This window comes from Phodopus roborovskii, unplaced genomic scaffold (assembly GCF_943737965.1).
Source record: "Phodopus roborovskii unplaced genomic scaffold, PHOROB, whole genome shotgun sequence".
Classification (NCBI taxonomy): domain Eukaryota; kingdom Metazoa; phylum Chordata; class Mammalia; order Rodentia; family Cricetidae; genus Phodopus; species Phodopus roborovskii.
This window is the reverse complement of record NW_026126515.1, coordinates 4,853,157-4,880,884: the sequence shown is the minus strand read 5'-3', so window position 1 is coordinate 4,880,884 and position 27,728 is coordinate 4,853,157. Positions and strand designations below refer to the sequence as shown.

Below are 27,728 nucleotides of genomic sequence, written 5' to 3'. Positions count from 1 at the left end.
CCGTAATTGCTTTCAGTCACTGCTTTCAGTCTCTGGGAACCACTGGCTCAGATACCCACTGCGTGCTCCAAGTTGGGCTGATGAAAATGTGCCAGAGTCATTAAGTTATCAGTAGGGAAGGCAGCCGCTTCTCCCGGGCAGGAAGGGTTCTGCTGTCTGCTGCAGCCGGCTTTGTTCACACAAACTGCCAACCCCACCACCCCCATCCAGCCCCAGACAACGATTGGAGTAGGACTAAGGGGGATAGGGGACGTGCCGTCCCTGCTCTGGGACACTGATGGCATGCGTAACTCTAGCCTGGAGGTCCCATGTGGAGGACCCAGCTTTGGACCAGGAATGTGGGCAAAGCTATTTCTGCAGCTTGACAGATGGATCCGCCCCAGGGGGAAGGAGAGAGAGGGAGGCAAGCTGGACTTCCCTTGTAGCGGCCATTTCTCTCCACATGTGCGGTGCCAGGAACACAAAATCCAGGTGCTTGTTTGCCAAGGTGAAAAGAAGGGACCTTAGGCTGTGCGCAGATGGGGCTGACTGGTCCCAGGGGTGATGGCTGCAGAGGCGTGTGATGCAGAGGAGTGGGCCCCAGGGAAGGAAACTGTAGTGGGGAGATGGGGGTTCAGCCCTGTCTGCATGCTTCAGCAGTTTTGGGGCTTAGTCTGATTCCCTGCGTGCACAGCTACTTCCAGAGTGGGATTGCTGACTTGATAAAAGGGGAGCAGATGGTGCCAATACTTTATTTTCAGAATGTTATTTTTCTTCTTACCTTCTTTCCCACCCTACACCATTAGCCCAGACTTCAGAGGAGAAGCAGCCAGCTCCCTCCCTTTTGGGGTTTCATTGTCTTTGCTGAGCCCCTTTGATGGCGGTGGGAGACCATGACAGCTGACGATGACTGAGACATACATTCCATGGGCAGGATTCTCTTTTAAATCATCTCTCTTACATCTTCCTTCTTATGGTGAGGTAGGGGTGCTGTCACAGTGAGCCCCATTTCAGAGAGGTTTGGCAGTTTACCCTGGATCAGGGAGTCGGCAGTTTCAGTCAGAGCCTGAACCCACCCTGTTCAGATGTGAACTATTCAGTCCCCCACCTCCATGACAAAGATGACTGGACTGGTGACCGGTGTGTGGCCCCAGGTAGACTTCTGGGAAACCACTGTTGACTCAGGTGCTTGGGGTCTAGGTTTACCCTGGTGGATTTTAGGCTTGCAGTTGGAGTTACTTATTCCCACATCTCCACGCCCAGATTTTCAGTGTAAGATAAGAACCAGAGGGACCAGAGAGAGAGAGAGGGAGAGGAAGAGAGAGGAAGAGAGAGAGAGGGAGAGGAAGAGAGAGAGAGGGGGAGAGAGAGAGAGAGAGGAAAGGAGAGAGCTTAGCTGTTTGCTCTGCAAGCATAAGGACCTGAGTTTGATTTATGGAATCCATGTAAAATGCTAGGTGTGGTAGTGTGTGCTGATAATCTCAGCACTGGGCATATAGACAGATGTTCCTGGGGCTCACTGGCTAGCCAATCTGCCCTATAATGAGTTCCAGGCCATGGAGTATGTGCAAACACACACACACACACACACACACACACACACACACACACAGAGGCCCTTGAGGAATCTATAGGAAGTATTTCAAGATGGTGGCCACAGAACATGAAATCCAATGAGAGGCTCTTTCTGATTGGCCAGATCACTTGCTTATGAAGTTGGCCCCTAGTGTTTGGAGAGATGACTGCAAAGCAGTATTAAAGTCAGGAGGTCAGACGGTATCATCATCTCTAGCCTGTCCAAGGCAGTCAGAGCAGGACTAAAGCACTCCTTCCCATAGAAAGGTTGTACTCTGATTCCATTGCAATTCCATAAGAATAAATCAGAGTCTGAACTTCTTTCACCCCGTGATGATATCATTTGAAAGACTGAGTCTTAGAGTTAGCAGCTTTGTTTGGAGTTCAGTATCGTCTCCATCAACTCCAGTTCCTCCTAACTTTACCTTTTGAGCTGCTTCCCCCACTGCCACCTCCCTTCAGCTAGTGACCACCCTGACCAATCAGTACACCCCTCTCCTCATCCGACATCCTCTTCTTCCACCAGCTGCCTGTCTCCTCCTACAGTTCTGCAGGAAGGAGTAGTCTATTAGCCCTTTGCTGATCCCTCATTTCCTGGAGCATGCCAGCCATCTGCATCGCATCCTCCAGAAGGCCATAGATCATTTGCTTGCTGTGGTGGCCTCCCAGGGGCCAGATGTAATGCCCTCCTACCCCGACCCTCAGTCTCCATCACTTTTGGCCTTACTTATTACCCTCGCCTCTAAGCCCGAGTTTACTTACTTTTAAGGACAGGTGTATAAGTTACTGTTGCTGTCACATAACACCACAGCCAAGCAAGAGTTTATTTGGGTTTATAGTTGCAGAGGGTTATGAGTCCATCTTGGCAGGGAGTCGTGGTAAGCAGGTAGTAGGCATGGCAGCAGGAGGTGAGAACTCACATCTAGAACATAGCAGAGAGAGCGAATTTGAAATGGCTTGAAGCTTTTAAACCTCAAAGCCCACCCGCTATTGATGTACTTCCTCCAGCAAAGCCACACCTCTTAAGCCTCCAAAATAGTACCACCAGCAAGTGCTTAAATGCTGGAGACCATGGCAGGGGACACTCAAGTCACCTCAGTGAGGATGTGAGTTACCGTGGGCGTGTTTTTGCTTGTTGTACTCAGAGTCCCAGCCTATGAGGAGTACTCAGGAAGTGACGGCAGGAGCTGTGGTGGCCGGGGAGGGGGGGGGGGCCTTGATGCTGATGCTGCTTCAGTCCTGAAGCCCTCCTCCTGTGGAGTATTCTTCCGGCTCTCAGCAGTTTTAAAAAGGAATCTGGTGTTCCCCAGGTTCTTTCCTGGGACCGCCTCTGTTGTTCTCTCCACAGTTTCCCTTGGTCTGCCACAACACTGTAACCCCAGTGCCACTGTGACTATAGCCCAGTCACATTTCTTTCTCTCTTAAATGTGTTTATTCTCCTATATCCTAACAACTCATCCAAGTCAGGAATCTGGGAGTCTTCATTACTTCCCCTATCCAAGTGCCTGCCATAGTCAGACCCCATGCTGGCCACTGCACACGTAGTGTCTGTGAATGTACAGGGTCTGTCTCACAGCTGCCTGTAGGAATGATGTGGATTAGTCCCAGGAAGGTGAACACCAGGGTCCTGATGATTGGCAGGACCTCCCTGGGGAAGGGCATTAGAACTACGAGCTAAAGGATGATTAGATGCTCATCAGGCAAACAGGGGTGGGGACAGGCTAGACAGGGGTGAGCATGCTCAAAGGCTTTCTGGTAAGGAGGAAACAAGCAGGGAGGCAAAGAAGGAGGCAGGACCTGGTGCCAGATGAGCCAGGTTAGGTGGTGCACATCAGAGACAGCCATGTTAGTTGGTACCTCGGTGCATTCTAACACCCTCTTCTACAAGCGTCTATCTTGAACCTCTCTCCCCATAATTCATTTTCACCTATAAGGCCATATATTTTTTCACCCATCAGCAAGGCAAACAGTGTCCTGCCCCCTTCAAATTTATCTTGCAAGGAGTATGTTAATATGTGAGGCAGATTAAGATATTCTTCAGGCTAAACTCCTCCATTGGTCCCCCTGGTCCCTTCTTGCCAGGATGGATTCAAACCCCTCAACCCCACCCCGTTCTTGGCTGCAACTTTCTCAAAGGCCTCCCAGTACCCCTGGGGTGCTCGGTGGATGCATTCTGGAGCTTAGGTGAGGTCTTGTTCATCTCATGCTCTCCTGTCAAGGGGTTCTTACCCTAGGAAACCATCTTCCCTAGCTCAGGCCATCTGTTGCTCCTCTCAGATACCCTTCTCAGCCAGCCTCCTCATCCAGCCAGTCACATTCTGTCTCTCCTTTATAAGGTACATACTGTTTGCTTAGACTGAGGACTATCTGAGGAGCGGGATCCTGGTCCCATTGTCTTCATCCTTTTTGGTGCCACCGGGCTAACATATATTATCATTTAATAAATGTATTGTTGAATTGAGGGTCTGGTGATGAAGGAAGCACACTGTTCGAATGAGCCATAAAGGATGAGGCTCCAGCAATCTAAGGCACTTTGTGAAGGAGTCTGGCTTCCAGGACACCTCCCTGAACTCCCTGGATCTGGAACTTCTAGTGGCCAATCACCTGCCTCCAGGTGGGCTCCACCCCACACCCACACACCAGGAGGGTAGATAGACCAAGTTGGTCAGAGTGAGGTCTTCTCAAGCTTTAGTGAGTTCCATGATAATCCGAGGTCTCTGGTTTGCTAAGCAGATGGCTGGGTGCTAATAGCTTGATCGGGGGGTGGGGTGGCACCTGAGAATTGCTTCAGTAACAAGTCCCCAGGTGATCCTGGCAATGCTGGTCTGGGCACCACATGTTGAGAATCTGCATTCTAGCAAAAGAATTTGTTCCCCAAAGTATCACTCTGCAGTAAGGAGAGGAAGTGGATGGTCTCTCTTGGGTTTAGCTTGTAGGCTTTAAGAGCCATTAGTATGAGATTAGTGTGGATAGATGTAGGCTTGCCTCCATTCCTGGCTCTTACCCCCCCCCCCCACAAGTGCTTCTATGGCCATTTATCAGCCACTCAACAAATATGTTTTGTAGACTGTTCATGGTAGCCGATGAGGTGGAGTGGTGACTATCAGAGAAGCCAATAGAAAACCACCTTGAAGGGAAGACTGCGGGTATAGACAGGGCCCTAAGTCAAGAAGTCCAGGGGAGGGGCAACTGCTTTGAAGGGCAGTGAGTTCCCATCCCTGGAGTCTCCCAACAGGCTTTTAGAGTATTTGTGGAAATAATATTAGAGGGTTGTTAGTCTAAGTGACCGTTAAGATCTTGAAATTCTATGATTAAGGAAAAAAAAAAAAAAAGCAATGGTTGACCCTGGAATGCATAAATAGCTCACTTGGGACCAGGAGTGCATCTATGGAGGGTCCAGTCTGTCTTGTGCAAATACTGAAAGCTGCTCTACTTTGAATAGACATGTATTCCTCAACAACAGTGTGTGGCAACTAAGCAGACTCATATCCAATGGCTCTGTAATTTGTTGCTTATTGACCTCAGATCATTTAAAAGGTTAAATGGAAAAGCCACAAGCAGGCATAGAGTATACCTCAGGGGCCTCTTTATGTCCTGCTTTCTAAGTCACATGGGACTCAGATGCAAGGCACCATTTCAGTTTGTTTTGAGAAAGACACACACACACACACACACACACACAGAGAGAGAGAGAGAGAGAGAGAGAGAGAGAGAGAGAGAGAGAGAGAGAGAGAGAGGAGAGCTAGAACTTACAGTTATTAGGTCATCAGCTTGAATTTCAAACTCTTATCAAGGAAGTTGAACCAATGGCCAGATTCCACAGCATGGTACAAGGGACCCAAGTTTCCTTTTGTGAGGTTCAAATCTTAAGATGTGATAAACAAGACTGGCATCTCTTGTCCATTACCTACCACTTATTGAACATCTATTATGTTAGACTAGATGAGATTCTTTACAAATACTATTTATGATTCTTTTAATTAATCCTCAAGGTATTATATCTTTTTCCAGAGAAAAGACAGAGAGATTACGTTTCTTATCCAATTTTACATAGCAAAACTTGCCCATTCATTTTTTTGGAAGTTGACATACCTATAAAATTTAACCCTGATAAAGATAGTTAAAAAATTATAGCTCTATGAGTCTGAGTTCAGATGCAATATTATCAAGTTGAATCCAGCATTATATCAAATGAATAATACACTCTGACCAAATGGATAGTGCTGTAGGAATGCAAGAATGGTTCGATAATAGGAAATATTAGGAAATCAACCTAATTTCACCATATCCACAAACCAAAGAGACATCTGTATTAGAGACACTTAAAAGACAGTTGATAAAAGTTTCCTATAATAAGACTCTAAGACAGTAATAATAAGAAATGCTTAAATGTAATAAAGGCTAAAAATTAGCTAGATCTAACCTTATCAAAATAGGAGATGCCTGATTCTGCCATTTAAAGTGATTGCCCTAGCTGTTACTCAAAATGAATTTTGGTCAGCTGTGAGAAGTCCTTATGGCAGTACCTAACTGCTCTTGTCATAGAGTGAAGGTCACAACCACTGAATTTGGATACCTAGAACTGTGATTTGAACCCAGGTCTGATGCTGAAGTCCTGCTCTTCTTCACTATGAAGGATTTATGTTCTCTGGGACCAGTGATCTGGGAGAAGGGCAAATCCCTCAGAACCAGCCCATCCCCCAGTGCTCCATCAGAGTCCAAGAGTCCATCAGGCTTGTCCTGCTTGGAGGGAGAGGAGGATGAGCATGGAGGGGGAGGATGAGCATTGTGTGGAGAGGAAAATGAGCATTTGGAGGGAGAAGACGATATTTGGAGAGAGGAAAATGAGCATTTGGAGGGAGAGAAAGATGAGCATTGCGGGGAGAGGAGGATGAGCATCAGGGGGAGAGGAGGATGAACACCGGGGGAGACGAAAATGAGCATTTGGAGTGAAGGGAAGATGAGCATCTGGGGTCATAGTTTTACTGGCTCTAAGAAGCTTCTGCTCTTGGCAACCCCATCCCTCAAAGCCTGGGGTCTGGGCTGAGTGTGGGGAGGCATGGCTGGTGTTCTGGCCCGAGGTCACTTTGCCTGCCTTTTGCTCTCTATACCCTGAGCATCCAGTGTACTGAGTAACCCCCTCTATTCTTGCTTCTAAGATGCCATATTAGTGTTACTAGTTGCCTTTTGTCTTAAACTGGTGCCAGAGGCTAATTGGCCTATTGAGGTCACAAGCTCTTGGCTACTGCAGCTACCAGGATGCCTCAGTCTCATTGTGTTTGTGGTGAGAGTAGGGCACATTCTCCTGGCATAAATCGTAGGGTGATACATGGAAAATTTGCTACTTTGTATGTACAGACTCAGCCACAGAGCAGCAGATGGGAAGAGGAATCCAGGAGACCTCTACTGTTGTGTTCCATGTGTGTCACTTAGTGCTGCTGGGCCTCATTTACCTCATTAGTGACAGAAGTCACTGGACTGCATAAGCGTCCGGCGATAGCTGCAGAGTTATGCGATAATCCCCCTTGTGTGCTCAGTACCATTTGAAGTTCCTTGTTAAGGCTGGGCATGTGGCTCAGGGATGAAGCTCTTGCTTAGCATACCTAGCACCATAACAGACACACAGTCAAACAATGCTTGCCTGAGTACTCTGGGCTGGGTGTCAGTAATGCGTTCCTACTGCTATCATCCCCATTTTATCTCTAAAGCAACGGAGACACACAGTAGTTCATTAGCTCAGGGTCTTGCAGGCAGAATGGTAGAGCTTACACAACGCTTGGCGTCTGTGCTCTTATACCTCTTCCGCATACACAAGCCATGTGGTTACAGGGGCATGGGTCTGAGGGTGGGAGGTACCTTTAAAGGGAAACCTGGCTCTGGTGTGGACAGCTGGGGACTGTTGCCTTGAAGTGTGAGAGAGTGACCACAGAAATTGCTCACATTGTCCATAATTTTTTTCTCTTTTCCTCCCTAGTCTGTGGCAAACGCTACAAGAACAGGCCGGGACTCAGCTACCACTATGCTCACACTCATCTGGCCAGCGAGGAGGGAGATGAAGCCCAAGACCAGGACACCCGGTCCCCGCCTAATCACAGAAATGAGAACCACAGACGTGAGTCCCCGCTTGTAATGTTTGGGAGTGAGGGATGGGGCAGATAGCGTGGGGAACAAGCTTTCTTTCCGTTCTGGTATCTTCTGGCAGTAACAACTGATGGGGCTTGGTGTTCTGCAGTAAATTGATTCCTAAACTCAGCCAGCCACCACACCTATGGCTGAACTGAGCAGCCAGCTAAGAGTAAGTAGGTCAGAGTGTATGTGATCAGCCTTGTCTCGGGACAGAGGTGGGGTGTAAATGTCCAGTAAAAAGGGAGTGTCCTCACCTGGCAACTGTCACATGCCAGACCTGTCCATCATTCCCTCGGCTTCAGAAGAGCCACTCACAGCTGTTGGAGTGATTGATGTTTCCTGGTTAATTGCTCTGGTTTTCCTGCATGGGTCACTACTTTGGGTTCAGAGCTCTCCTATCATCTGGATGGATGTGTGAAAGTGATCCTGCAGATTTGTGTTTCTATTCTTTTTTTCCTTTTTTAACTTGCAGTTATGACCTAGGAATAAAAAGGGGGCTAGGCATTCTCCACTTGACCGGCTTTCTCCCATCCATTATGGTTTCTGGGATGACAAAAGCCTCAAGCAGGATGCAGTCATGGAATCTGTTGAGCTTGCTTCAAGGTCTGGGTCATCCTGAGATCACTGGAGGGAGGGGTTATTTATGCACCTTTGTTGTGGACTTTGTTTTGTTTATAGGATTGGTTGGTATATGTTTCTAAACACCTTTTTTCATTTAGATTAGCTTTTGCCTGCATGTATGCATGTTTGCCACTTGCATGTGCAGTGCCTACTGAAGTCAGAAGGCTGTGTCCGATCCCTGAGACGGAAGTGCCTGGTGGTTGTGAGCCACCAAGTGAGCGCTGGGAATTGAACCTGGGTCCTCTGGAAGAGAAATAAGTGCTCCCAACCACTGAACTAATTTTCCATCCCTGGTCTACATTCTTAAAGTGAACAAGAATCTGACTGTTAAAAGTGGCCAGATTCTGAATTTAAAGGTGACTCCCGTGTAGCTGAGTATCTCGGCTTATGTGACCAATGACAGATGGGCACTTTATCACATCTCTGAAACCATGAGCACAACCCCTGGCCAAGGCCTTTGCGTGTTGTTCTCCCTGGCCTGTGCCCCATGTTCACTGGTCATGTGCCACAGTGTGCTGTGACTGGCACCACAAAATACCTCAGACCAGGAGTCTTAAACTACAGCAATTAGTTTCTCATGGTTCTGGGGGCTGGAGAAGCCAAGGTCAAGGCACTGTCATTGTTTCCAGATACATCTCTCCTTGGCTTGCAAATGGCTGTCCTCTGGCAGCTCTGCCCTTTTCTCTGTGTACACACATGCTCTGCGGTCTCTTATAAGATCACCAGGCAGGACCCAGTATAATAGCTGCATTGTGTGTGTGTGTGTGTGTGTGTGTGTGTGTGTGTGTGTGTGTGTATGTGTGTCTGTCTGTCTGTCTGTCTGTCTGTCTGTTGCACTTGCATGTACTCTCAGTTGGTTTTCACCTCAGTTTTTTGAGACCAAGTCCCTCACTGAACATGAAATTTATTGATTTGGCAAGACTGGCTGTGGAGCCCTCCAGAGGTCACTTGTGTCTGCCTCACCAGCTCTGGGATTATAGGTGCACGCAACCATTTCCACCTTTGTGCATGGGTGTGTGTGTGGGGGGTGGTATCTAAACTTAGGTCCTTATGTCTTTATGACAACCGCTTTATCAGCTGCGCTGTCTCCCTGGCTCACTTAACAAACTTGACCTCTGCATTTGCTTTTTCTCCTCCTTTTCCTCCTCTTCTTCTTAGGATTTACCTTCACTTTAAATCGTGTGTGTGTGTGTGTGTGTGTGTGTGTGTGTGTGTGTGTGTGTTGTATACACGAGTACAGTGCCTGTAGAGGCCAGAAGAGGGCATCGGATCCCTGAAGCTGGAGTTACAGGTGGTTGTGAGCCATCCTGTGTGAGCTCTGGCAACTGAGCAAGAGCGGTGCACTCCATCACCACTGAGCCATCTCTCCAGCACTTTGATTACTTCTTCACCAATCTCTGTCTTCAATAGAACTAAATGCCAAAGTACCAGAGGTTAAGCTGCAATATAGGAATTGGGAGTTGGCGAAAATGCATTCTGTGACATTAATGTGTTTCCAACTTTGAGGGTTCAAGCTTTTCATGTGACAGACCCCTGTTTTCTCACCTCCTATTGCCATCTGGGCAGAATCTGGGAAGCAGGGCTGGAGGAGGGGGGTGGCTTCGCTCTTTCTGCACCAGATCCCGAGTATCTGTGACACCCAGCTCTCTGCCTGCCCTTTGGGAGAGCTTGCCTTTTCTGTCAGGGAAGAAGCCTGTCTGTGTTGAGGCAGCTCTGCCAATGCCATTTTCCTCTCTCCTCTTTCCTTTCTCTGGTCTAAGTGTCTAGGAAGCCACAAGGAGCTGTGGCCTCCTACCAGGAAGCGGCTGGAAAAGATCTTTGGTTTTAGGTGTTCTATGGAAAGCACAGATTAGTGATTTGTTCTCTCTGCAAAGTGTCTTTAGCTTTCTTTCTCGCTCCTCAATGCCTGGCCACTTGTTCCCGTGTAAGGAATCCTGTTTTGTAGTGCTTTGACAGCTTTTTCTTTGAGCTGTGTTTTTCCCACTTCTATAGTGTCCAGAGCAGGTGGTGGTGTGTACATGTGCAAAGTCTTGGCAACAACAATAAACAAGAGACAGCCTCTCCCTCCCCCAGCCAACTCCTGAGGTCCCCTCCAAGTAGACTTCTGTGACCAGCACTGATAGATAGTCTTTGCTCTTTTCACCAGGATCTCAAATGTGAAATTGTCAGGAGGCATGTGTCCTGCTTAGTTAGGTGTTATCCCTGGGAGTTCACATGGGCTTGCTTAGTAAGGAAACTGTGCCTTTCCTTTTTATACACGGAGACTTGACCCATGCTTGTCTCCATCACCTGTGGGCTTGTGGGTGAGCAACGTGCTCCAGCCCCTCCCCATCTTCCTTCCTTTTTCACCCTGATGATGAGACACACACTTCTTTTTTTCCTAATATCTTTTTTACATTCCAATCCCGGTTCTCCACCCCTCCTTTCCTCCCACTCGCCCCCTCCCATCTGCTCCAGGGAGAGGGTAAGGCCTCCTCTAGGAAGTCTGCTAAGTCTGCCCCATCATCTCGTTGAGGCAGGACCAACATACCTCTCCATGCCCACACCCCTGTGTCTAGGCTGGGCAAGGTATCTCTCCATATAGAATGGGCTCCACTAAGTCAGTTTGTGCATTAGCGTTAGGTCTTGGACCTGCTGCCAGTGGCCTCATACATTGTCCCGGTCACAGCATTGTCACCTATATTAAAGGGAGTCAAGTTTGGTCTTATGCAGGTTCCCCGTTGAGACATAGACTTTCTTCACCAAAACATCATTTGACTGATTAGAAAGAAGTTAGCCATATGTGGGATAATCCAGGTCCTCCTCAGAAAAAGACAGTTCTGGAATCCTGAAAAATACCCCTTATTTTAATTAATCGTTTTTCTGGTGTCTTCTCACAACTTCATTTCTGCAAACTCCGTGTCTAGCCCTAATGTTACCCACAGGGAAGTGGGTACAGCAGACCAACTCTCGGTGTCTGGAGAAGCCACCTTCCCCCAGCCCCGGTTTCTCCGGACAAACCCAGTGGCAGCTGCTCACCCTGGCTTCTGTGGGCCATACACACTACCGATTTGCTTGCTGCTCTGAATGTGCGCTCTATTTCCTCCCACATGCCCCTGGTGAGCAGGCCCCCACCATTTTCCTGTGAGCACTAATTGCTGGCATCATTAATACCCAGTCATTAGCTGCTCTCACTGTTTGGGACTTGGAGCGGGCTCCCATCCACACTGCCCCTAAATGCCACCAGGGCTGTGTGGTGAACCCAATGTGACAGCTCAGCAGCATCCCGAGGGCTGGCTCCATGGTCCTCCCCCAGCCAGGCTTCCAGATCAAGGGAGGGAGGCAGCAGAACTTAATCCAGGAGGCTACTCTGTGGCTCCCCCAGGAGGAAGTCTGGGTGCTGGTAAGTGGAAATGCAGGCATTCCCTTTAGTAGAGCTGCAGGGTGACCCAAGCTGCCGTCATAGAAAGAGCCCCACAGATACAGAAGTATGCAGGGCACAGGCAGCTGGCTCACACCACCTGCAGCCATTAAGACCTTCTGACTTTGGTACCCCTGCTGTCCCTTGCTCCATCTCCTTCAACTGTGACCTCGGCAGAGCCCATGGCTCATTCCCATGCCTGCCACTTTTTAACAGAAAGGGCAGAATGGCCCACTGGAGTCAGCATTGACCTTCCCTTCCCCCAGCCCTTGCTGCCCTGAGCTGTCAGCTCAGCAGTCAACCACCACCGCCACCCCTGCTGTCCTCCTGCCCCTCCCCCCTCCCAGGGGATGCATTCCCGCCCTTGTTCCTCTCCCCCTCTGGATCTGTCTGTGTTTCTTTCCTATAGGCTTCCCTCCTTTGCCCTCTCTGTGCCTGAGTCTCTCTACCTCAACAGCAGATGAGTAGCTAGGGATGATTGGAGCTTAGACCTCTTGCCTGGGGAGAGATGATCTTTCTGATGGGTCTTCCTCCCCCCCCCCAAAAAATGAGGCTGGGTCTTCTTTTTCCCTCAGTTTCTCTTACCACCTTCATCTGTATATAGGTTTGCCTACATATAGCTATGGGTATACATGAATACAAGGAGGGGTGGTTTGATCAGGACTCCTGAGTGTGAGTGACATTCAGCTGCTTTCAGAGAAACTTTAACTAACAAGATTAACATCCAAAGTCTCAAAAACTCGGCCCACAATTTCAAAAATCTTTTAAAATTCCCTTTGCTATCTCTGCACAACTGGAATCTACTACAGATGTTTTCAGGATACTTTTTGGGGGTAGGGATGAGATCAAAGCCTTAGATTTAAGCAGAAACATGATGTAAATAAATTTGTGCTGTCCATTCATTCTCTTACTGAATCCATTCTTCCATCCATCCATCTATCCATCCATCTACCCCCCCCATCCCTCCCCATCCATTCACACATCTGTTTATCCCAGCACTGAATGCTGACTAATTACATCCAAGGCTGAGAAGCAGAGGTGTGAATAAGATTTGGCCTCATCTTTGAGGCGCTCACAGTCTTGGGTGGGAGCACATAGTGGATCATGTATAAAGAATGAATTTGCCTAAGGCTCAGAATCACTTTGTGTGTTCCTTACCATGAGGCAGGGGCGCTCTTGGTGTGACAATAGCCTTACTTGCTGACTCACTGGACATGGAGATTCTTAGACTCTAACCAGTAGAGAGCCCAAGGGTACGAACGAACAGGAAGGGTATTCTGGTGTATGCTAAAGCTTAAGGACTACTGCATTGTGAGATTTTGAAGGAGTTCTCTATGGAGGGGATGCTCAGTTTAGCCCTTAAAAAGCAAGGAAGAATGTTCACAAGGGAGAAGACACCAGATTTCAGAATGGATGCAGGCAAGGAGGTCTGAGATAGAATGGCCACATTCATATAGTTGATAGCAGGCAAGTTGAATGGTAGTGTTGAAGTCAGGGATGAATGACACGAGTCCACAATTGGAGGCATCTTCTGTGTCATGCTGCAGAGTCTTTTTTCTATGGGAGCCACCAGAGCCATTCCTAGAAGGAAAGAGAAGATTTAAAAAGAAGCCCATTTTATTTAATAGATCTTATTTAAAAGCATAAATAAATGTGTGCTTTCAAACCAAACTTGGAGTTCTTAAGAGGGAAATGCTTTAAAATACTGCTCTATAAAATTGACCTCAGGTTTGTTTTTCAGGCCCATGTAATTGCAGTTGGGGTATCCTAGGTCTCTGGAGGTCAGACTCCTATTCAGTGGTCACATTGGTTCTGAATTAAGTATCCCTTTCTGTCACTCTTGAGAGGAAAATGCCCAGAGCTACTCTACTATTGAGGGCAGGGTGTGCTTTGTGGAACTGTAAAGGGAAAGCCAAATTGATTAAGGGTAATGTCTGCTGATTAGATAATCTGGAAATTAGTCTGATAATGTGCAAATTATCTAAGAGCAGTACATGATGTCATTGCCACACTGCTGGGAAAAGTCTAGCAGATGTTTGTCTTCTGATATGCTTGTCCTCTGTCATAGGCCCAGGGGCAGCTAGCACAGGCTTCAGGAAATGAAGAACATTTTGGAAATGTGCTTGGAAATCCTGGGTATCTCTGAAGGGTGTCTGAAAATCTATAAAATCTCATTTAGCCTATTACTTAGTGTGGGTTTGGTACTAGTACATCAGCCCTGGTTATGGAGGAGATGAGGCAAAGCCAGGTCCGCGGCTCCTTTTGAGGAAGTCATATGCTTCTCCCCTCCTACTTTCCCAAAGAGCAAATCTGAAAACTAACAACAGATGGTCTGCTGCTAAGTTATGATTTACATGGTTTGCAGGCTACAAGAAGCCTGAGGGGTTGCTTGGGTCCTTGGAGGTGTAAGTACCTGGAGGTCATTTCTCAGTTCTATGGCTGAGAGAATGTGATGGTGTTGGAATTGACAGATCCAGGGTGTGATCTGTGACCTTATCAACCTGCTACCCTCTGCTCTTGGAATGTGGGTCAACTACTGACACCTCACTCCCCTTAGTTGCCTTATTTGTAACATGACAGTAACTACTCTAGCCTCATGGGCTTGCTGTGCATCTTCAGTTGGGAGTAGCCACATCCCATCCCTGTCCTATTTGGACCAGCAGAGCATGCCTGTGACCACAGATGGTTAATCTGAGTCAGGGGTCCTATCTGAGGCAACACGAGAGGACTTTTCTGACATTCTGATGCTAACTGCCCCTGGGGAATCTTTGGCATCTGTGGAAATTATCAGAGCCTGACCTGACCTGAGCATATCCTTCACTAAATCTTAAGACATGGTGCTGATTCTTCTGTCCAAGCAAAACCCAAGTATTTATGGAGCCCTTGCTGTATGTATGCTCAGTTGTGGGGACATGTATAGCCAGGTCTCCCAACTAGAACAACATATGGTCATTGTCTTAGTTAGGGTTTCTAATGTTGTGAAGAGACACCATAACCATGGCATCTCTTAAAAAGTAAAACATTTAATTGGAGCTGGCTTACAGTTCAGAGATTCAGTCCATTGTTTTCATGTGGAGAAGCATGGTGGCCTGCAGACACACATGGTCCTGAAGAAGGAGCCGAGAGCTCCACATCTTGATTGCAGGCAGCAGCAGGAGACACTGTGTCACACACCAGGCATAGCTTGAGCTTGTGAGACCTCAAAGCTTGCCACCACAGTGACACACTTCCCCCAACAAAGCTACACCTGCTCCAACATGGCCACCCCTCCTAACGGTGCCATTCCCTATGGGCCAAGCATTCAAACACATGAGTCTCTGGGGGCCGTTCCTACTCAGACCGCCACAGTCATTGTCCTTGGAGAACTCCTAGGGTAATTGGGGAATAAGATGGATGCATGAAACCTGGCAAGAGAAAGAAATTATGAGGGTGCCCTCCTGTATTCACCAGGCCACTTTCCTGGGGCTGACGATCTGCATGCTGACTTTGAGCCTCTACGATTTCTTTCACATTTCTGTCATAATTCTATAGAATGTTCAGGGTTAAGGAATTCTACAGACCAAGCAGCATTGGTGACAATGATAACACTTGCTAGCATATCTTGAGTGTCTCAGGCACAGTGCTCAGCCTGCTATGCTTAGCTCATTCACTTGTTAACAATAACCCTATAAGGTAGGTGCTATCTTGCCCAGAAGCACATGAAGAGCAAATGACATGCCTGTGGATGTGGTATGAATGTAGATTCATGAGTTTACCTCTGCTTCTTGAGGAAGCTTACTTATTTAGGCCTTTGATTTTCTTTCTGCTTAATCAGAAATGAAATGATTTTTGTATGTGTAGGAAGAGGCAAAGGGGAGAAAAATGATGGAAAATCTGTTAGGTACCTGGCAGTTTTCACACATCATCTCAAGTAATGCTCACAAGTCCAAGTGGCATGTGCTAGAATTCTCATTTCACAGGGGAGAAAATGGAGGGTCAGAGAGGGCTGAGAAACTCATCTCAAATACACAGCAAGTTGGAAAGCTGAGGTGTGGAAGGCTTACACATTATTTCTGTCAGGACACTGGAATCCCAAGTGTTGGGTCCCAAGCCCAGGCTCCTGGATCTTTATTGTGGACTTACTCGTGATGTCCCTTTTCACCTGTTAGCTAGATGTCAAATGCGTCTTATTACACAGTAGGTTTTCAGAATCAATGAATGCATTAACAGGCCACATCTTTGTTAGCTTGTGCTGCCTATTAGCTTGTGTCTTAGTTAGGTTTCTATTGCTGTAATAAAATACCATACCCCACCCCCCCAAAAAAAAACTTGGGAGGAGATGGTTTATTTCATCTTACATTTTTAATCAATGTTCCATTGCTGAGGGAAATCAGGGCAGGAATTCAGGCAGGGCAGGACCCTGGAGGCAGGAACTGAAGCAGAGGCCATGGAGGGGTGGCTTGCTCCTCATGGCTTGTTCAGCCTTCTTTTTTTAATAATGCCCAGGACCACCAGCCTAGGTGTGGCACTGCTCACCATCAATTAAGAAAATGCACCAAAGCCTTGCCCACAGGCCAATGTGGTGGAGGCATTTTCTCTATTGATATTCCCTCTTCCAAAATGACTCTAGCATGTGTCAAGTTGACATTAAACCTAGCCAGCACAGTTTGCTTTCTGTTGCTGTAGTAAAACACTGACTGAAACCAACTTGGGGAACAAAGGGTTTATTTTAGCTTGTAAGTTAGAGACTATCATTGAGAATGATGCTGAGGCAGGAACTCAAGGAAAACACTTGAAGCAGAAATGAATGGAGACCATGGAGGAATTCTGCTTACTTGCGTGTACCCTCTGACTTGCTCAGCTACCTTTCTTAGACAATCCATGCATTCCTGCTTAGGGATGGCACTGCCCACTGTGGACTGGCTCTCCTATATCAATAACAATCAAGAAAATGTACCCACAGGTCTATCTCATGGAGGCAATTCCTTAATTAAGGATCCCTTTTTTTTTTTTTTAAAGATGTGTCAAGTTGATAACCAAGATTAGTTGTCAAAGATTGCCATGTCAGAATTCTAGGGTGAGCAGCTTAAACAACAGAGTTTGACTTTTTTACAATGCTAGAGGTAGAGGTCCAAGATCAAGATGACAGCAGAGTTGGTGTCCTGTGAGGGCATTATCCTTGGCACACACCAGCCACCCTCTTGCTGTGTTCTCACACAACCTTTCCTCCATGCATGCAGGCAGAGAGATAGAGAACTCTGATATCTTATCCTTAATCTCATCATGATGGCCCCATCTTCACAACTTCACCAAATCTATTTACTTTCCAAAGGCCCTGGCTCCAAATACCATCACATTGGGCACAGAGCTTCAACATAAGAGCTGGGGGATATGGGGATACACTTTGATCCACACCAGATGCATTTATTGCTTAAAGCCATTTGATGACTTTTTGCTATCTGTGATGCTTTTATGGACCTTGTCCTTCACATTACAGAGTCTCAATGTGTCTGTAATCTCTAAGCAAGTTTTAGTATGGTGAAACAACAAAAAAAGTCAAACATTACATGATTTCATGATTTTCCTGAACCTTTTCCTTTCTACTTTGTATTCACCATTTTCTTAGCTTTAAAAAAAAAAAAACTTATTCCTTTAATTTAAAGGAATGCTTTATTAGAGCCCATAGTGAAAATTTTAGAATTTGTCTTTGGCTGTTATTTTCTTTCAGTCCCCACATCAGATGTTCCTGAAAAATAAATACGTACCTGTCTCATTCTCTTCTGGCCACCACTGGCTTCTGCATGTGTCACTACAATGCCTCATTCCTCTATTCCTCTGCCCTCTTCTTCCTGCATATAGTCTGTTCTCCACAGAGTGGCCAGAGTGGTCTTTTAAAAGGACAAAGTAGATCATAGCATACTTCCCTCTCACATATATACAATCTGTGATTCTCACACAAGGTCCTCATGTTGGCAGCATCAGCACCACCCAGGATCATGGTGACCACTTTTTCCAGACCCCCCAGATAACCCGTGGTCAGAGGCAAACCTTGAAGGTTGCTCATCTTACTGGAGAACTTGTAAGAGATGAGTTTTCAGGTCCTTCCCTAGATCTATGAATTCCAATTTGAATTTTAATGGACTCTTAATGTGAATTTTATTTTACTTTTGTGCATGGGGGTGTGTGGCACATGTCACAGAACAGTCATGGAGGTCAGAGGATAATTTGTGGGAGTGATTTCTCTTTTTCCATCCTAGGGTCCAAACTCAGATTTCAGGTTTGGTGGCAGATACCTTTACCTACTGAGACTTTTTGTCAACCTCCCCAAATGATTTTCATAGCAAAGTTGGGAAGCCTTGTCTGCCTGCCAGACTTTTGGACTTGAGTTTTGTGTGATTGTATGTTGTGGTAAGGTATATTTGGTAGGCTAGCCAAGGGCACACTGCCTAGGTTCAGTGCCAATTTAGTTATTAACTTTTGGCTTGGACAAGTTGCTTCGCCTTCTTGTGCCTCAAGTATCATCAGTGTCAAAACACAACATCGGTGATGCTCTCTTATGGCTATGATGAGGATGTAGTAAGTCAAGCCATTAGAAAGCACAATGTCTACAGAAAATGTGTGTGGCATAAGGTGATAGAGCTGCCTGCCACATGCCCCACAAGAGCTGTGTGATAGATCTGAAATGGTCCTTCAAGACTTGTGTGTTGAAGGTCTAGTCCTCAGCTCATAGGCTGTTGAAGAATGATGAAATCTTTAGACTGGGGTGAACATAGTGGGAAGGAGGCCATTGTGTGTGTGTGTGTGGTGGGGGGTGCCTTTCAATGGATATTGTGACCCTTGCTGCTTTCTGTCTCTCTCACTTTGCTTCCTGGTTGCCATGGGTTGAATCGGTTTCCTCTGTCATACGCTCCTGCCCGTGATGAATTGTGCTACTACAGCCTAACACAACTGACTAACAAGACCTGGGATCCTCCCGTCTCTGCCTCTCAGCACCAGGATTACATGTTCCTAGTGACATGCCAAGCTTTTTAAATGAGCTCTGGGGTCCTCACTCTTGCACACCATCTCCTAGCCCTCTACTTTGTGTTTTGAGACAGGATCTCTCACTAGCCTGGAACTCTTAGATTAGGCAAGGCTGGCTAGCCATCAAGCCAGGGGATCTACCTGTGTTTGTTTCCCCAGTGCTGAGATTACAAACATGTGCCTCCACACCCGGCTTTCCCATGTCAGATCCTTATGAGCGTACAACAGGCCCTCATGCTCCCTGACTGAACTGTTACCCTTATTTCAACTTTCCGTAATGCTCTTTCTGACCCACATAGCAAACCTTTCTGGCGCTGCCCATCACCTGCCTCCTGCCCTTCTGGGTGTGTCCTTCTCCGTGGGCCATCATGCTTGCTCTTTGTTGCCTTTTGGTCTCCTACTCACTTTTCCTGATTCTTCGGTCTGAAGCACAAGGCCCAGTCTTTTTCTTTAAATACTCTATCGTTTAGTCCATTGGGCACAGAAAATATGAGATCTTTTGCGGACTGAGTTCAGAGGCTGTGATGATGGGGAGATCATCCTGGCCTGGCACATTGTCTCTCCACAAAACCCAGCCTCTGTGAATGTATGTTTATTATCAGCTTGGCGACAATCTTATGTGCCAGGTGCTAGGAACACAGAGAAGAAAGACAGCGCCCCTGCCCTCAGGGAGCTCCTGGCTAATTGGGAGAGAGACACAAACATGAAACGATGAAAGCCAGCATCCCTTTGGGTTGGGATAAATCCCCCTCCTGTCTTTTCTTCTGCACTATTCTAATCCTCAAGTAACAGACTTAAAAGGACATTAAACAGTCCTGCAACACACTGCCTGCTCTAGACAGGAGTAGGCAGTGGTTCCGAGGGACCCCCCTCCCCACTGTGCGCTGAGGCCTCCTCAGAGATGCCAGCCCTCCAATCCTACCTTTAACTCCTTACCACCTGTGCCTAGCTTCCCTGTGGCATGTGCTGCCTTCCAACTCACGTTGTCTCGTGTTGTCCTTGACGACAGGGAGTGTGGCAATATATCAGGCTCATCCATAAACTTGAAGACTTATTAAATCAGCCCTGGGCCTCCCCTTCTCCACACAGACTAAACTCAGTGCTCTGGTTGGTCTGCATTACTGTCCCCTCTCCAGCCGTACTCTCCGCTCGCGCTGCTGTTGTTCTTTGTGCTTGGTGGTCAAATGACAGGGGAAGAGGACTCTTGGTGGCCTAAAGGTCATGTGGTGAGTGGACCTCAGTGTTCATTTCCCCAAGGCGCTCCTGGATCCTCTGTCTTATGCACCCAGGACGAAAGGCATTGTTTGCCTTTCTCCCGGAGCCCAGAAGCAGCGTCTGATTTCTGGGAGATGGCCACACACCAGCCTGATTGGAATCCCAACACTTTTATTCCTTGGATCTGTGGGATTTACTTTTTCATCAATTCTAGGGAAGCAGAGAAAAAGGTGGCAGGCCTTGAGGATAATTTATATGAGTAAACACGTAAGGGGTCGGGCAAATGCAAGCATGAGAGTTAAGGCCATTTATCGAGGCTTTGATGCTCTGCTTGCCCTCTGGTCCAGCCTTCCCCACAGCCTTGATCACACCACTTTTAACCCTCTCCTGGCTCTGTTCCTCGTCGGGCTGCTTCCATCTCCACCAGCTGCCTTCCCTTCCTGGTCTGCAGCTTGCTTCCCTGCCCCTCCCACAGCCCTCATTAAAGGCTGGGAGAAGGTAGTGGATGTGGCAGTGGCCTCCAGCTGAGGCCCTGCTCACTGATTCTGAAGGGAAGGCACACTGGCTTATGCTTTTGCTCCTCGCCCCCTCCCTGGCTCCGAAGCTGCCTCCTCCAGCCTACCCTGTCCACCGTGTCTTCTGTGGTCAGCCTGGGGCATCCTTTCTGCACGCCTTCTTTCCCACTCCCCTTTCTTTACTCCGTCTTCTAAAGATGCGCCTGCACAGCCAAGTGGTACCAGGCTAAGATGCTTTACACTTGAGAGATGAAGTAATAACAGGTGGCAAGAGCAGAGGCTGCTGGAGCCCAGGATTCCAGTTGCCATGGAAACATGTCAGACCTGTAGAGGGACACAGGAACTGTCAGCCATGGAGGGTGGTGGGGGAATAAGTGAGAGGGGTTAGGAGAGGCACATCTTTTCCTGGAGGGCTCTGCTTATGGCTCCCCATTTTTTTTCCAGGTGCTTTATACCCCAACCAAGCAGGCTGTGGACAAACTGCTGCAGAAGGAGGGCTGGAGCTCTAGTTAGCTAGCGGACATTGAACATGGCTTCATGCTTGTGCACACCAGGTCCTGGCAGGCAGCCTGAGCATCTGCTCAGAACGGGAGGCCATTCCTTTGTGCATATGCCAGGAAGAAGCGTCAGCTCCTGGCCTACTTCCTCTTTCCCCAGGACGCCTGGGATATGGTTCTAATCTCTCCAGAGCTTAAGAGAGCGGTTACTGATAGTGGCCAGACTGTCCCACCAGTCATTCTGCCCATGAGTGACAGGTGCATTGCAACAGGGATGGCATTAACAGGAGGAAAAGACAGCCCTGTCGTGGATTTGGAGCTTTATTTTCCATAGCTGTAAGACACAATTTAATCATTAAGTCCTTTAGCATACTAATGTCCCCTAGCATGCCTGCTCTCTCTTCTCTGAGCATGACGGCTAGACTCTTTGAACAGTGAAATAGCGTGTGTTGGACATGGAGAATAGACACCTGTTTCTTTTCCTTTCTCGCTTTATTTGAATACCCCTCTTACTTCTGTTATTCTCCCCTGTGTCTCTTCATGAACTTTGTTCCTGACCTCTATTTGTTTCGTTCCTTTGAGGTTTTTCTTGAGTCGTCTCCCTCAGGTAAATCCCCAAACTCTCAAGGCTCACTTCCTTTTTTATCTTGGCAGTTTACTCATATCCCTTCGATGACCTCAGTCATGGACATTAGTCAAACAGTGAAGCAAATCCATCATTGTGGACGCTGCCATCAAGACACTACTGGGGTCTTTGTCCCCCTGTTGTCTCAATTTCCCATATGCAGAAGCAGAGCCTCTATTTAAATCCTGCTTACAAGGTCTGGGCAAGCCCCTGTTTATAGTAAAATCCTTTTTAAATGGTCTCAGGTATGGTGCCTGGAAATTGCTCATGGCTAGGTCAGACCATAGGCCAACGTAGCTGTAGTGTGAGCGATGACTTAATGCTCTTTAAGAGAAGTGATTTTGCATAGTCCCCTGATGGATTACTGTGGCAGGGACATTAAATGGAAGTTCAAAAGGAATCTCTGCTTTTATAAGGGCAATCAAAATAATTTTTAGTGCCTCAAGCTTTATAATTAATATATTGGGTGAATCGCATATACTTGAGAGAGATTCAAGACATGCTTGCTCTTCAAGGTATGGCCAGAAAGAGTTTGCTTTCAGACCACCCAGGAGGCTGAAAAGTATACATTTCTGGGGATATAGACAATTGGGGCTGAAGCCCATCTTCTTTTTTGCTGAGACTGGGAGCCAATTATCTTAATCTTTTTGGATTTTTGTTGCCTCACCTTTCAAACTCCTACTTCACATAGGTTCTCTAGGAATCAATGCAATAATATGTCTGGCATCTAGCAGATGCCCCCACCATATCTGTACTGTAGACATCTGATTCTTGTCCTCCTTAGCAAGCTGTTGAGCCACAAGGAGGCTAAGTGGGTAGATAGTCATATCTATTAAGTCATTAGTATCACTTCTCAGGAGGTAATGAATTATGGTTTTTGTGCTTTTTGGAGTGGTTGTGTTAGCCAGACTTTCACTGCTCTGATAAATACCCCAGAGAAACAATTCAAAGGGGAAAAGGTTTATTTTGGTTCTAAGTATCAGAGGTTTCAATCCACAGTTGCTTGGTTCCAGATTTTCAGGGTTACGATGAGGCAGAACATTATGGTGGATAGGGTTTAGTGGTAGGCCTCTTGGCACAAAGCTACCTACTTCAGATGATCAGGAAGCAGTGTGCCTTCACAGGAAGGGGCCAGGGTCATGGCATGCCCTCCAAAGGCATGCCACAGTGACCCCCTTTCTCCAACAAGGCCCCAGCATCTACCGCTCCACTATCTTCCAGTAATCTCTTTGGATTCTGAACCCATCATTGGATTAGAACATTGATTAGGTCAGAACCAGTATAGTACAGTCACTCCTCTTAAAGTTCTACCATGGAATACTGCTGCCTTGGAAACCAAGCCTTTCAGCACATGCAGTTTCATACAGTTGTGTGCAATATTATTCTTCCTGCAATTCAGGACCTTCAGCTACCTACTCTTGTATCCTCTGGGAGTGGTTGTGAGTCTATCTGTTTAGACATGACCTTCTCTTTGAGGAGTCAAGAAAAAAACTAAGAGCCAGAAAAGATTGCTCTGCTAGAGGGAAAGCCGGTACCATGCTCTGTATTCACAGAAAAGGTCCCAGGTGCATTGTATGACACCTGTTTACATCTTTGTCACATTTTCTAAGCCATTCATCCCACAAATTTTTGGTCACCATTTCCAGCACATAAGTCATGCAGGCAGCCCAGCAGTGAATCTATCTGAAGGAACAGATCATTGTGTGTGAATACATGAGGTAGGTGTGCACATTTATCAAGAGACATAATAGTGATCCCAACACAGCACCCTCCCTGAGAAATGACTGGTCATTGCTGGTTGGGAATAGGGAGGGTCCATGGAAGTACCTGTACTCTCCAACCAATCTTGAATATCAGAGAACATAAGAGAACCAATGTATGTGCTCTTAGACCATGCCTTGTCATTTTACTGAGATGGAAGGATGCTTTGAGCCTGTTGCTGCAGGCTCAAAGTAGACCATCAACCAAAGTTAAAGCATGGCTATTACTGTCCCCTTGCTCCCTCCTCCCCTGCCTCATGGTGCTTTACCACTGAGCTACACTACATCCTCACATCACTTTCTAAACTAGACCATTGCTAAGAAACAATATACCCCTCATCTCTTCTTCTCACAATTGTACATACCTAAGTCTGCCCTCCTGACTCCCCTATACACAGACATCTGTAGACACACAAACACTGCCCTGACACCATGTTATCAGAAATTGGGATCCCATGAGTGCTTCTAATGAGCTATGCATACACCCAGCTCTCTTCTATTTTACTTTAAGTTTTGAGACAGGGTTCCATGAATTTCCCAGGTTGGCCTTTAACTCCCCTTGGCAAGCCTCGGACTTAGGATTCTCCAGCCCCAGCCTCCTAAGTAACTATAGGAATAACATACCTGTACTACCAGGCCTGACTTGGAGCTCTTGATTTAAAAGAATATTCTACATATTTGAATACTATAAACAATGTTCCAGAAATTATTATTCTCTACATTTTCTCTCTTCATTGTTATATATCATTAGGGGATACAGTCAATTGAAGGCATGCAGATTATTTTTGATGGCAGAAGTATTTTGAGAATGGAGAAGACATCTGATATTGCAGGAAGCCTATGTGTGTATAGGAGGAAGTCAGACTGAGACCCTGAGACCTTCTTGCCATGGTGTATATGGGACTCTTTTACTGGATGTGGGAAGTTACTCAGATGTGATTCTCACTGTACACTTTATATCTAGTTCACCAATCATGAAACTGTGCCTCTAAATGCAATATTTTCCCCTCCCTAGTTTATATTTACCACTTAATAGACTTCAGTGTATCTTCTGAATAGAAAACATTAAGTTTATTTGCTTCTTAAACATGCTTAGATTTTCTCTAGAAAGTTCTGAAAATGAGGAAGAGGACAATTGAAAAGGGCAGAAGGGGTGGAGACTAGTACTTCTGGCTTGGGCAAAGCACATTTCATAGGCAGAGGAAAATTTTGGCAGATACACAGGCCTCGGAAGAGTATTTGGAAAGCCACTCTGCTTGCTTGGCGGGTATCTTTGAGATCCAGTGGCTGTGGAAGGACAGCCCATCCTCAAAAGACCACAGAGAGCGGCCAGTTCCTCTACCTCCCCCAAACAGCCAACACTTTTCTTGCAGAGGATTGCCTGCCTGCTTGAAGATGGAAATCAATGACTTAGAAACTGATTAAACAATTCAAATAGCAACTGATAAATGGATTAACCCTCCATAATGTAATTCCACTGGCTTTTGTCTTCTGCCTTCCCCAGGTAAGATTTCTATTCCTGGAGGCAAAGCAGAGGCATGGAGGAAGCAAAGGCCGGAGGGGATCATGTTAAAGGGGGTGAATCCGTTTATCACTTACTGTCTGGCTGGTACTTCTGCTCACATATCTGCTGCTTCTTCACAGATTTGTACCCTACGGGACCCTGATTAATGTTAGCCAGTGAAATAATGAGAGATAGCAGCAGACACAGGGGATGCTAAGGAGGAACATACCCTAGTGGTTAAGGCTGATTCCACAAGCAGAGAGACTTTTTTTTTTTTTTTTTTTTTTTTTTTTTTTGTGGCAGTTAGGGAGTGTGAATATCCCAAAGAAATGTCTACACCAGGATGAGAATAATAAGAAAATGAAAGCATTCTCCTACAAGAGGAACCTGTTCTAGGCCTTTCAACCAGCCCCCAGTAACTGGGAATGACTTTGGGTCTCAAAGGCATGGGTATTGTTACTGAGCTCTGTTTTTAAGGTCATACCTGAAGGTTTTCAATACCCTTGTTTTGAAATTCGGCAGGGATGGCTTATGGAGTTATTGTGTCCAGTTATTGTGTGATGATCTTAAGCCTACACATATGCTCATTCCCTCATCATTCTTTCTCTGGCATGAGACCAAATAAGTGCCCAGTCAGCCTGTGTCCACTTCTAATTCTAGGCATTTGGGGTTTTCAGATGAATTTACCCTACTTGCTTTCCATGATCACTGAGTCTAAAACCTGAGAGTTAAGGCTAAGGACAGACACTGTATACACTCTAAGATGTTTAATAGGAGTTCTCAAGAGACTCTCTAGCATGCTGTCTAGAAGTGACTACACACAGATACTGGCTTGACTAAGCATTGGCTGTTCTCTCTCTCTAGTTACCACTGTTTACAATTTCCCTCTGATGTTTAGACTCTGTGTAGGACTGACAGAGGTTTACTTGACTAACACCATTTCTGATTGCTTTATCAATTTAGAGGTGGAATCAGAAGGGCACTGGGGCTTCTATAGAAAAATTGAAATGGAAAAATTTGCAACGATGAGATTTTGATTGATGTGTACCATTGGACCAAGAAGGATTAAAATAAAGCAAACAAACCCTAGCCTAATATAACCACTAGGATGCAACAAACTCTTTCATTCTAAGCTTTCTATTCTTCCTTAAAGATACTCGGCTACACTCCAGAAGGATGGGCAGCATCTAAGTCTAAACTTGGAATTCTTTCTCAATGTTTCCACAGCCCAGAAAGGACCGGATGGGACAGTCATTCCCAATAACTACTGTGACTTCTGCTTGGGAGGCTCAAACATGAACAAGAAGAGTGGGAGACCTGAGGAGCTGGTGTCCTGTGCAGACTGTGGACGCTCTGGTGAGTGAGGCCCCTTCCTGCCCTGCGTGCTGTAGAGCTCTCCTACTTGGATTGCTCTGCCATTCTGCCATCTCACCTTGGTTGGGGAGGGAGAGAGGAGAGGAGAAAAGAGAGGAGAAAAGGGCTTTCAGGTCCTTTTCCTGTTTTTCTTCTTTGGATCTTACGGACCGAAAATCATTCTCTGGGTCCCAGAGGAAAGGACAAGGAGAAGGTCTGTCCCTTCCATGAGGTGATAATTCCTTTGTATGTGTAGTTGTGGTCAAATGTAAAGTAGAGCAGAAATATGTGGAGATTCCAGGCAACATGCTAGCCTGTACTGGAAGATGGACATTTGACAAAAATGTGTTTGTTCTGTGAAAATACCTGGGGCAACCCCAGAGGGTGGAAGTATAAGTATTAGGGAATCAGCCACATCCTGAACTGTGGGGCTTGGAGATTCCGGTGGCCACTTATCCCATATTTCTATGTGCAACAGGACAGAGCTACCTACACAAGAGGCATGAGGGCAAGTGTCCCTGAGACCAACCTGCAGTTGACTTTTCATAGTCTTTCCATCTCTTCAATCTATCCAAAGAATAAAGAATCAAAAAGGGACTTTTGGTCTCATTCCTTCACTCTGAAAATGGGTTAGAGTCTTGGCTGTGGGATTAGTTTTTAAATTGTAGATAAATCATTATTTTTACACGATTATGGTTGGTAGGTGCCATCCCCAGCCCCATTTTTCTATGGCATAATTAGACCAAAGCATGAGGCAGGGAAGAGTTTCATCAGTTGCTTACTATAGGTGAGACACCTTGATTGGGTGGTTGGGGCTAGCAGGAGAGGTCATTTCATCTTATACCGTTTGACCCCAGTGTTATTTTCAGTTCCAGTCCCAAGAGAAGGCCGGAGATGACCTCATCTTGGTTTTCTGCAATGACTCAGCTCTCCCTCTTGCAACCTCAAGCCATACCTTTAGTGCTGTATTTTGAAGCTGAGGTTGTTTAGAGCTGTAGACGGCCTTGAGCGGTAAACCAGTAACTAGAGACACAACTTAGTGTCCATTGCATAAGACCCTTTACATTTAATTCTCAAGGACCCTGCCAAGGAGTTCCTTTCATGCAATTCTGTCACTTCATTCATGGTCCAAACATGATCTGTAACATTGAACTTTTTGCTTAGAAGACACAACCCTGAGGGTAGACGGTGCTGGTTTTTAGATTTTTAAAAAGAAAATGAAAACAAATGAACGTCAACCTGGTGCTTTTTATTTGTTTTAAGGTCAGGCATTCAAACAATATCTCTTCTATCAGAAGCAAGGCCGCTTGGTGGAGTGGTATGCTGAGCAGGGTATCGTGGACTGCTGTAGGCTTTGGTGGGTTAGAGAAGGCAGTTTTAGAATTCTCACTGTAATCTGATGTCATTTCACCTTTTTCCTCCCAACAAAAAGATGAAGTGCTTCAACTGATCCATGGGCATCAGAAATAGGGTGGTGATTTTGTTTTTTTCCCTACGTGAAGCTGGTCTCTGTACACCTTTCGCTCAGCATTTCTTTTCTTGGTTTTGTCTGATAA

The 27,728-nt window shown here is 46.4% G+C and overlaps 1 protein-coding gene across 3 annotated transcripts in view; it reads left to right on the top strand.

Annotated features, from left to right (window-relative positions):
* Nucleotides 1–27,728, top strand: part of Dpf3 (double PHD fingers 3) — a 260,400-nt gene that overhangs the window by 175,671 nt on the left and 57,001 nt on the right. For all 3 annotated transcript variants that reach the window (XM_051196287.1, XM_051196286.1, XM_051196285.1), the window contains exons 7-8: nucleotides 7,529–7,666; nucleotides 26,047–26,175. In XM_051196287.1, the coding sequence (XP_051052244.1) occupies nucleotides 7,529–7,666; nucleotides 26,047–26,175 (267 nt within the window). The remainder of the gene's footprint in view (nucleotides 1–7,528; nucleotides 7,667–26,046; nucleotides 26,176–27,728) is intronic.